This window comes from Sinocyclocheilus rhinocerous, unplaced genomic scaffold (genome assembly GCF_001515625.1).
Source record: "Sinocyclocheilus rhinocerous isolate Xijiao unplaced genomic scaffold, SAMN03320098_v1.1 scaffold475, whole genome shotgun sequence".
NCBI classification, from domain to species: domain Eukaryota; kingdom Metazoa; phylum Chordata; class Actinopteri; order Cypriniformes; family Cyprinidae; genus Sinocyclocheilus; species Sinocyclocheilus rhinocerous.
This window is the reverse complement of record NW_015646677.1, coordinates 1,501,492-1,512,837: the sequence shown is the minus strand read 5'-3', so window position 1 is coordinate 1,512,837 and position 11,346 is coordinate 1,501,492. Positions and strand designations below refer to the sequence as shown.

At 35.5% G+C, this 11,346-nt stretch overlaps 1 protein-coding gene across 1 annotated transcript in view; it reads right to left on the bottom strand.

Moving 5' to 3' along the window:
• Positions 1 to 11,346, bottom strand: part of LOC107708015 (palmitoyltransferase ZDHHC17) — a 29,516-nt gene that overhangs the window by 7,373 nt on the left and 10,797 nt on the right. The window contains exons 2-12 of the mRNA XM_016512157.1: positions 9,618 to 9,721; positions 8,116 to 8,238; positions 7,730 to 7,807; positions 6,065 to 6,209; positions 5,669 to 5,733; positions 5,429 to 5,591; positions 4,259 to 4,384; positions 4,036 to 4,178; positions 3,835 to 3,935; positions 1,120 to 1,244; positions 229 to 291 (exon numbers count right to left, since the gene is read on the bottom strand). Of these exons, the coding sequence (XP_016367643.1) occupies positions 229 to 291; positions 1,120 to 1,244; positions 3,835 to 3,935; positions 4,036 to 4,178; positions 4,259 to 4,384; positions 5,429 to 5,591; positions 5,669 to 5,733; positions 6,065 to 6,209; positions 7,730 to 7,807; positions 8,116 to 8,238; positions 9,618 to 9,721 (1,236 nt within the window). The remainder of the gene's footprint in view (positions 1 to 228; positions 292 to 1,119; positions 1,245 to 3,834; positions 3,936 to 4,035; positions 4,179 to 4,258; positions 4,385 to 5,428; positions 5,592 to 5,668; positions 5,734 to 6,064; positions 6,210 to 7,729; positions 7,808 to 8,115; positions 8,239 to 9,617; positions 9,722 to 11,346) is intronic.

Below are 11,346 nucleotides of genomic sequence, written 5' to 3'. Positions count from 1 at the left end.
ACCCACGGGCAGTGGTGATCAAACTTGGCGATGCATCGATTGCAAACAGCGCAGTGTTTGGATCTGATTGGCTTCCGTATCTGTGGAGAACAGGCCGTTAAAGTGAGTGTTTTATGCACGGGCAACTCGATGGAAATTGCAATGCAAATCAGACTTTTGAGTTATCAGCTTGCCAACACTGACTGTGTTCAAGCAGCGGTGTGCAGAATAGAAGGGAGTCATAATTACCAAACAGGTGCTGCAGAATATGCTGAGATCCAGACTGCCTGTTTCTGCCAATTCAACTATAGTCTGAAGAGAGACGAAGAGAAAACAGCAGAGCATTTTTACATTTTCTGAAGAAAATGAGAGTGGTGCTTTCCTGTGCATAAAGCATCAGTGTTCTGGATGGTTGATTACTGGCACAAGTTAAAAAGCCCTGAATCATACTACTCGAAGATTTGGAGAAATGTAGCATTACATCACTTGCTCACCAGTGGATCCTCTGCAGTGAATGGGTGCCGTCAGAATGAGAGTCCAAATAGCTGATAAAAACATCACAATAATCGACACCACTCCAGTCCACCAGTTAAGCCAAAAGTTGCGTGTTTGTAAGAAACAAATCCATCAAGGCATTTTAACCAAAAATGGTCACTTCTGGCCAAAATATACATCCATATAACGCTTCCTCCAGTGAAAAAGTTAATTCTCTTGTCCTCTCACATCAAAATTCACCCACATATTTATTTTGGACTGTTTTGGCTTGTAAACGGTGCTTGATCTGTACAGTTTTCTCCCCTGATTCAGATGAGACAACATTTTCACTGGAGAAAGTATTTCACTGTATTTTGGCCAGAAGCAACATCATCATGATGGATTTGTTTATTATAAACATACAGATTTTGGCTTCATAAGATGTTAATTGCTGGACTGGAGTGGTGTGGATTACTTGTGGATAATTGTGATGTTTTTATCAGCCGTTTGGACTCTCATTCTGACGGCACCCATTCACTGCAGAGGATCCATTGCTGAGCAAGTGATGCAATGCTACATTTCTCCAAATCTGATGAAGAAACAAACTCATCTACATCTTGGATGACTTGAGGATGAGTAAATTTGATCTGCAGATTGAGATTTTACCTTTTTCTTCTGCTCCTCGGATGCTTTGATGATACCAGGGTCGGACTTCCAGGACTTGCCAAAGTTGTAGAAGAGAGCTAGACTATTGAGCAGGAAGGGCAGGTGGATGGTGACGAAAGGGAGATGTGTGGAGAGTTAAGGAAGTTATGTTTAATATGGCACAGCAAAAGAATCAACAGGGTATACTTTTTTTGGACCAATTATTGAATCAGACTGTTTTGAATGTATCATTTGAGACCCACTGATTTAGTGAAAGGAACCTATTTAAAAGAATGATTTCATCACAAATCTTACGACAAAAAATAATAACTGAGCTAGTAGTCAATCAAACTGTGATCCTCTTAAGACATGCAAACTCATAGTCCTATTAAAAATCTAAGAAACTTCACAAGTTTAGTAAATTAGTGAAATGTACTTTCTCTCATCCCGTTTAAATCGAACATACAGTTTGACAAATGACTTCTTGAATTGAGACCGAAAGTTCCGTGGAATTCTGAGCTTCCACATTTCAATGAAGTATTTATTTAAAAATGTAACATTTCCTGTTTGACTTGTGGCTTTGACATCTGCATGTAACACGAGCGTCTCCATCAACCAGAAGCAAACTATGTCCAAAAAGACACTGACAAATGCAGAAAATCTGTTTCTCCTGTAAGTGGGTCAGTTGTTTCGCTGCATACAGGCAACAATTACAGCAGGAAAAAAAACAAGAGCTCAATCCTCAGAGGAGATGCTCTATTGTTGGATGATAAAGGCGAGAGGGAAACAGATCCACCCAGAGCTCTCGATCTGATTTCAGTGATTTTAGCTGCAGGGTTTGAGCGCATTGTTTCTATTCCTGAAGCACCTGGACACACGGCGGTTCTGTGCACACTAAACATCACTCCACAACCTCCAATTACAGCCACACGAACCACATTTCAGCAGCTGCAGATCCAGACATGAGTCACGTCTTGAGTGGTTTGCTCAGGAGATAAGAAAATGCTTCAGCTTTGGGAAGAAATCCTATTTTACCACTAATGTTGCCAGCACCATAACCACAGAAATGCAAGATTGTCATTACCAGACAAAAACTCGGCTTTCTTGTGTTTGTACTTGCTTTCTCTCACCTAATGGTGGGCGTCATGAACAGTATCTTATATCACAGTATGAGTAATTATATATAACAGTCATCATTTATAGCACAATATAGTTATTTTTGCTAGAAATTCAACAAAACACTTTATATATATTAAATAACTATAGAGGAATGCCAAATGTTGGATAATCCAGAAAAATAAATAGATCACACATGAAAAGTGCTCCATCTTATTTGATTATTTCTTCTTGATAAAATTGATGGACACAAATTGATGGATCAGATTATTCATAACAAAAGACTGCTTAATAACAAAGACCCCTTACAGGAATAATTCACACGAAAATGTAAATCTACTGACAGTTTACTGACCCTCCGGCTATCCGAGTTGTAGATGATATTGTTTGTTTATAGGAACAGATTTGGAAACATTTATTATTTCATCACTTGCTCAGCAATGGATCCTCAGCAGTGAATGGGTGCCATCAGAATGAGAGTCCAAACAGCTGATAAAAACATATCAATAATCCACATGATGTTAACTGATGGACTTGAGTGGTGTGGATTATTGTGATGTTTTTATCAGCTGTTTGGACTCTCATTCTGACGGCACCCATTCACTGCAGAGCATCCATTGCTGAGCAAGTGATGTAATGCTACATTTCTCCAAATCTGTTCCCAACTGCATTTATTATTTTGCAAAACCTCATTTTGTGTCTATCTCTCCTATAAATAATGTAAAGCTTCACTCCGCACCAATAAGCGTGTGGAAATATCTACCAGTATTTGACACATTTCTACCATTGCACAATACATACTGTCAAGCCGCCCAGCCCTTCTCTCACCCACACTATATCACTTGTCAAAATTCACTACATTTATTGTGCGAGTCACTCCTGATAAACATTTCTGTGGAAAATTAGGCATATCCATGTCAAGCCTGTCAAAGATGATGCATCTGCCTAGAGTTTTACACTTCAACACAACTTGAAACAAATGATCTCCAGAAAAACCCACTAACTCAAGTTGGCGTCAGTAAACCGTGGGTGAAAGAGGGATATTTTCATCTCAGTTTGTTTTCATGAAGTGTGAATGGATGCTACTAAACTACTGAACATACCGCTAAACGTCATATTTCTTATATCTTCCCCTATAAGAATTTCTTTCTCTCATCCGTTCCTTTCATTAAGTCCATCACACCGAGTGAACGTTTAAACAAAAAAGCTTCTATACCAGATCATTTTCAATCTTTCAACACTGAAAAGTGAGATATTGCCATATAAATTGGGTCACTTCAGCAACCCAGTTTTAAGTGTCATGTCGGGAAAACAACAAAGACAGAAAAAGAAGATGTTTTCAAAGGAAGATGTAAAATTCTTTAGCTCTTGGATAAAAAGCTGACCTGGTTTCCTGCTGTCAGCGTTCTTGTACGCATGTTCTTCTGAGTCAACCAACATATCAATGGATGCTTATGTGAATCACAAAGGCAAATGCTAGATTTGCTTTTGCTGATAAATGATGTTGTGTCAGAAGAACTAAATACAATATTCTGATTAAGTAGGTTGAATCAGCCTTTATAGAGTTGCATCAGTTTCTTATTATGATCATCAAACTGATGGAGCAACTAAAAAGGATATCATTCCAGAACCAATAAAACCAGGTGATGTACATCCAGAACTTAGTGGCCAGATAGATGCCCAGAGGAAGAGCACTATGCATGGAGTGATCGAAGAAAGACCTAGAAGCAGAGATCAAATATTAGCGATGATGCTTTGCATTCACATCAGAATGCATTAAAAGGCTGAGTAGCACCACAGATGGGTAATACGGCGTCGTACTTGGACAGAAACTGCACGACGAGCCACATCGCTGCATACATCACACCCTTGATGAGCCAGGAGTCAATGTCCAGATCGGCGATAAATCCCACCAGCCAGATCACCAGGAACGGAGTTCCCAACATCACCTTCTGCCTGAACTCCTGCAGACGGACAGAGAAACGTCTGAGTGCATGCAATACATTTTGATTTCTCCTTAATGGTAATTGATCGGTTGCTCTACCTTGTCCATTTTGAGCCGTTTCAGGTATGAGGGACTGTCGTAACCTTTGGCTTGTCTGGCCTCCTGCAGATGATTTATCATCCACACATTTTTCCTCTGTTTGGCCAAATCCAGTGGCGTCTCCCCCTGCAAGCAACAAATATTATTAGATGTCATGTACACCAGTGTGGTTATCATTAATTAAATCTATAACTATTATACATTTATCTGTTCATGTGAAATAAAATAAAAATTAAAAATTAAACAAAAATTGAAAAAGTTTAAGTTCAACTTTTAAAATTACTAACTGAAATAAAACTAAAGGTAAAACTAAAAAATAAAAATGTTTAAACTATTTAGAAAAATATATAAAAAAAATTATACACATGACAAAACATATAACCAAATTAAAAATAAACAATTAAAAATTTACAAAAATTAATAAAAACTATATTAGTATATAAATAATACTACAATAACACTAAGCAGAAATTACACTATTTAATTTAAAGATATAACATATACTTAATTACTGCAATGGAATTTATATTAATTTTAAATAAAATTTACTAAAATAATTAGCAATAAATAATTGGAAAATTCATTTAAAAAAATGATTTGAACTTGCTCATAAATAAGTCAAATAGACTGATTTATACTTTGCATAGCAACTTCTGATTCTGTAATCCTATTATACTTTTTTTCACAAATCAAGAAGTTTAAAAATACCAAATAAAAGGAAGTAAACACTATAACCAAAAGTACGCACTGTAATTTGGCAAGTCTGTGCGCACTAGGAATCATATTCTCTCAAATAAAGACCACTTAACACAAATTTTACATACAGCACACAGCAAAAAAGCATTTATATCCCTAACAACTGGAGTTAGCTAGGTTTGTGGCATTAAATATTTAAATACTTATTTAAAATGCATTTTTGCTGAATGCATACAGTATGAAAAGGTGTTACAGCATTTGCTGTTCAATTATCAGACAGAACTGTTAAATAAAGAAGACATTAAATGGATAGAGATGGAGAATGGGTGTCAAAATAAAAGTTCTACATTCAACACTTAGTGGCCAAAAAGAAAACTTCCTGGCCGATGCCGATAATAATAATAATTAAAAAAAAAAGTACCACCAATCTACACACTTGATTTCAGAATGCTAGTGTAGGCGTCTGGACTTTACCTTGATGTTCTGAGCGTCGACATTAGCATTGGCCTCCAACAGCAGGCTGATGACGGTAGTGTTTCCAGCCAGAACCGCCCAGTGTAGAGCCGTGTTCTTATGATACTTATCACCCAGATTCACCGACACGTTAAACGTCAGCAACAGCCGTGTCGGGTCAACACTGCAGAAATCCCATCTAATTAGTTTTACATCTGGCAATGGCAAAAAAATACATGTCCTCTCACAATACACACGCACCTGTGCATCCGATAAGCCGCCCACATCAAAGGGGTCATGCCATTTTGATCCATCATATCCACATCCTAGAGAATATGACACAGAGAAGACTTAAAAGAAAGATCAGACTGAGATCAAACACGGTGTCATTTTTCCTAGAGGTCAAACTTCCATGGATGGAAATGTCATAACGCCCCCTGCAGGCTGAAAATGGACTAAGCACAACAAAATGCATGATAAATCACTCTTTAGCATGTTAATAAACAGTATTGAGTGATAGGGCGTCTTCCTGAGTAGCTCCACCCACAGTGAAATCTCATTGGCTCAAAATCGCAATCAAAATATTCTGATTGGCTGTGACTTTGCCAGCTTTTGTTTTGATGAGATCAGCGTTTTATAAGTGTTAAACAAGTGTACCTGTCCTTTGGCAATGAGATACGCCACAATGGAGGTGTGTCCAAACTGAGTGGCCAGGTGCACACAACTGCATCCCTCGCCATCGATGAGAGAAGGATCAGCGCCGTACTTCATTAACTGCACCACCATGGAGAGATGGCCCTGTCTGAATGCGAGAGAGCAGATGAGAGGTGTGTGCATTAATAAAACATCACGCACGCACAAAACATACATGCAGTACTGGCATACTTGCACTATTTTTGCAGTGTGCACACTATGCACGTTTCTGTATGCATTGAATAACTGGATAACCTATCACATCTCACAAACTACAACAGAGCACAATGTAATGCACTACTATTTTACTACAGTCAGGGTTCCTCAAATCTTGCCCTGGAGGGCCAATGTGCTGCAGAGTTTAGCTCCAACCCTGATCAAACTCACCTACCTGTGATTTTCTAATGATCCTGAAGACACTGATCAGCATGCTCATGTGTGTTTGATTAGGTTTAGAGCTAAACTCTGCAGGAAAGTGGATCTCTTGGGCCAGATTTGAGGATCCCTGTTTTAGTATAATATACAGGTATGTACTATTATCGTATTTAAAAAAAAAAAAAAAAAAAAAAAAAGTTCAGTTCTCATTTTAAATTCATCTTATTTTTAGTTGAAATTTTAGTCATTTCTGTTTTGTGTTTGTCATTTTTATTTCTATTTATATTTCATTAACTTAATACTTCAGTTTTTGCAATTTTAGTAGTATTTCAAGTTCAAATTATTTCAGCTAATTTTCTTTTTCCCCTTCTAATATTTATTTTTAATTTCAACTTTATTTTAATTAACTAAAAATTGATTAATTTGAATTTAAGTTGCAGTAATATTGTTTTGTATTGTCATTTTTATTAGTTTTTTTATATTTCTATTTATTTTTAATTTACTTATTTCAGTTTAAATTTGTATAATTTTAGTACTACACCTTTAAACTTATTTTATTTCAGATAAGTTTCCTTTTTTCACAAGTTTCGCAAGTTTTGCCACCTAATATTTACACTTAATTTCAGCTTAACTTCAATTACTCAAAGATGGTTTAATTTTAGTTTAAGTAATTTCGGTTTTGTTTGTCATTTTATTAGTTTGACAGTTTTTTTTTAAATTTAAAATGTACTTAAACTTATTTCAGTTTTTGTAATTCAACTTCAACTTTTTATTTTAGATAATTTGTTTATCTAATATTTATATTTCATTTCAGCTTAATTTCAATTACCCAAAAAATGTTTTAATTATAATTAAAGTTTGAGAAATGTTGTGCTCATTATTTTTAGTTTGTTTGTTTGTATTACTACTTTAACTTGTTTCAGCTTTAGTTATTGTAATTTTAGTACTTCAAGTTAAACATACTTTATTTCAGCTAATTTTAAGTTTTTCATCATTTACGTTTTTCAGTATTTATTTCATTTCAGCTTTATTTCAATTACCCTTACATCTCCAGTGATACAAACAAACCAGAAAATTCAAGTAAGACTTTTCTCTTCTTGACTCAAAAATCAGAACCATTTTTACACAGTTTAACTCTATGAGGTCATGAAACCACATTTCTTCATACTAATTAATTAAATGGCAAGCAGTATACAGTATATACTCGGTGGTCTGCAATAAGCAGTATGCTGGTATTGCATTTCAAACACACACCGTGTAGCCCAGTGCAGTGGTGTAGAGTTGAGATCTCCTCCCAGCTGGTCGACTATGGCACCTTTAGATATGTAGTACCTAAAAAGAGTGAATCGACAGACAGCATTCAGGAAACGAGACGTCTAGGCTTTATCTTACAGTTGCAAAAGAGAGCAGCGTAAAATGAATGACTGCGCCAGAGCAGGCGCTAATTAAGAGGAGGATATGCACACGCACACACAGCCTCGTAATGGGAATTTCAAGATTTTCTCATCTGAGCGCTGACAGAGTAATAACTCTATCCATTCCTCTGTGTGCGTATGTGTGTGCTGTCTTAATAACGTGAGGAAAAAAAGGATCCAGGGATCCAGGAGGGAGCGGAGAATGTGTATAAAATGAATACGTACTTGACCAGGTCTATGCGGTTGTTGATAGCCGCCCAGTGCAGGAGTGTGACATTTTCTTTATCCGGCTGACGCACGTCATATCCGGCCTCCACCAGCTCACGGCATCGCTCGAATATCCCATACCTGAGCACAAATACACCTTAAATGACACCATAAAACATCCCTGAACAGCAGCTTTTATCCATTTTGCCAACATTGGTGTTCGCTCTGTCAGTTGTTTTTTTAATTAGTCTTAGTCCTGTCAAATGTCCTTTTTATTTGTTATCATATTTAGTCAACCTGTCCTGTTTTTGTTTAGTCAGGTTTTAGTTGACAAAGTCCTGGAATTTTAGTCTAGTTTTAGTCAATAAATATAAAACAAACACTCTACATTGAAAACTGGTAAAACTCAAAAGCGTCTCTCAAAAGCTAAAACAGAGACTTTCCTAGAATTAATTCCAATAATTCTGAATTATATTCATGTCTTTCTATCAAAACATAAAAGTCTTTGTATTGTGGCGCACAGGTTGTGTAAGTGCATTTGTTCAGCAACCTCAATCATAAACAAGGTTGTGTAGCACTTAGTTTGCCAAAAAATGAAATAATTTATTTAATTTTCATATGATTAAAAGATTCATTAAATTAATGTTTTATGCCTTCGTTTGATTACCAGTAAAATTAAAATACACAGAATAAAAAACAAAAAAAATCATAGGGCCCAATTATTGTTAAATAAATAAATAAATATATAAATAAATGAATTAAGTTTATATAAATAAATTTTTATGAATTAATTGGACATGCTCTTTCGATTATTAAAATTTTATTAAACCATTAAATGGAATCCAGAAAAATTCAAATGCAAAACACAGAATTTTGTAAATATAAAACGGAACACATTTCATAGGGTCCTAAAAATGTAATTTTTGGTAAATTTTTAATAAATTATTGCTAAGTTGTGTAAGTTTCATGATTTTCAATTATTAAACATGACTTCTGATTACTAACATTTAATTTAACCATTAAAACAGAGACCAGAAAATTCAAATGAAAAAAAATGTAAAAGAAGAGAAGTCCATAAAAATTAAAACAGCAAAAAATAATTAAATTATAAAAAAATAAAATAGAATTTGGGAAAAAATAAAAGAGATTTCATAGGGCTCTATAATGCGGAATTTAAACTCTTGACATCTGGCAACCTCAAACATAAACTCTTGGAGGTCTGTATTTTATCTCCTCTTTTATGTTGAAGGCAATATAGAGAAATTTTGGATATACAAAGTTTTTATTAGTCATGGAAAAAAATGAATATTTTTTGTTATAGTTTGTTAAATTTAACACTGGCCAACAAACATAAAAAAAGTGTCAAAAAAAAAAAGAAAAGTCTTTTGCGTTCACTGATAATACAGAATCATGCTGCTCATATGACGTGGTTTTGTCGACATGTTCGTGATCATCATCTAGTTGTTTCTGGGAGGGGGGTATTTGTGTAGACGGTCGTTCCAGTGTGTGTGTAGACTCACTGGGTGGCTTTGATGATGTCCCAAGTGCTGTAGTCGTCCACGTGGCTCTTGCGGCTGACGCTCTCGCTGTAGTCATGGTTATAGTGACTCTGGGGTTTAATTTCCTGCGGGAGAGAATCATAGTCAGTTCATCTCTATAGAGCCATCAGATAGACGGATGAGTGATGAATGACACTGAGGATCCTGGACACAACGTGTCATACGTACGGTCAGTCTCCATGGTGATGACGAGCTTAAAAACACACACACATACACACACACACTGAAAGAGGCTTTTAAAGGGTCCATATCATGGAAAACAGGATTTTCTAGCTCTTTGATGCAACTAAACGTTTACTAGTGCTGTGTTCGATACGACGATTTATCGTGTATCGATATTGTGGCACGTGCGCTGCAGTGGAACGCGTTTAATTTGAATACAAGAACAACGTTTAAAATTGAGTAGAAAAGTGCGAGGTTTCTAAAAAATAATGAATAGAGTATGGCTGGGCGATATAGCTAAAAAAAATTATCAACGATATAATGTTTCATATCGTTCGGTATCGATAATTATTGACATTTTTATAACCTTTTTTAAAACAAAAAGCAATAGAAAAAAAAAAGTTTAAATGTAACCACTGTATTTATAATTAACACAATTTATTGAGACAAACAACAAATATTTTTTGTTTTAACAATCAAACACAATAAAAAATTAAACATCTAATTCTAATGTGCATGATGGGACATGAACAATTCATATAATTAGACTAATAAACCACTCAGACTGCATGTGCTCACAGGTCACAGGTTAGGGTGTGTGTGTGTGTGATGATCAGCAGATGTCCAGAAGCTTCAGCTCTATTGATTGGTGGGGAGGGTCTCTGTCCATCGTATTAAAAGCCATTATGACCTGAACCTCCTGAACCTGTACTTTATACACCAAACCCTTTCCAGTAACATTGTTTTTTTTTCTCCAGAAAACCTGAATTTTTTAATTGTATTTATTTTATTTTATTATTTAATTTAATGTAATTTTTATTTTGTTTTATTTGTGTTTTATTTCATTTAAATATATGATTATTTTATAACCACTACTGAAGGACCACTCAAAACTCCACTACACAAATATTTTTATGATTTTTAAATGTATAAAATATTAATTGTAAACCAAAACGTTAAACAAAATATTATTATATATCTAATATTATAATATTAGGCTACAGACATTATTACCACCATAAGTTATTTAAACACCACATATTTAAAATAGATGTGTAAAAAGACTGTAAAATAAGACACCTTCAAGCAAAAGCTTGAAACAGATGCAAAGGGCAAACAGAAAACTCCCACAGGACACAAGGGAATCCTGGCAAACACACCGAGCTTGTGTGTGTGTGTGTGTGTGTAATGCCAGTCCAGCAGAGACATGAGACACACACACCAGTCACAGAGATTCACATATAAAGATGACAAACTGGAAAACACTGTAAACGAGAATGCTAATTTATAATCGGTGGCATTTCAAATAATCCTTAAAAATGGGGGTCGACCGATTATCGGCGCCGATATTAAGCATTTTTATGATTATCGGTCATTTTCAAAACTGATTTGCCGATAAAATAACTTAATTTTGAAACGCGCTATTTGGCTCTGATGCAGCCTGTCAGAACTCACCACTCTGTGGCCTAAAGCAATCTCCGCCCACCGCCCATCTGATTTGTTGGGAGTCACGAGTCCGACCAATCAA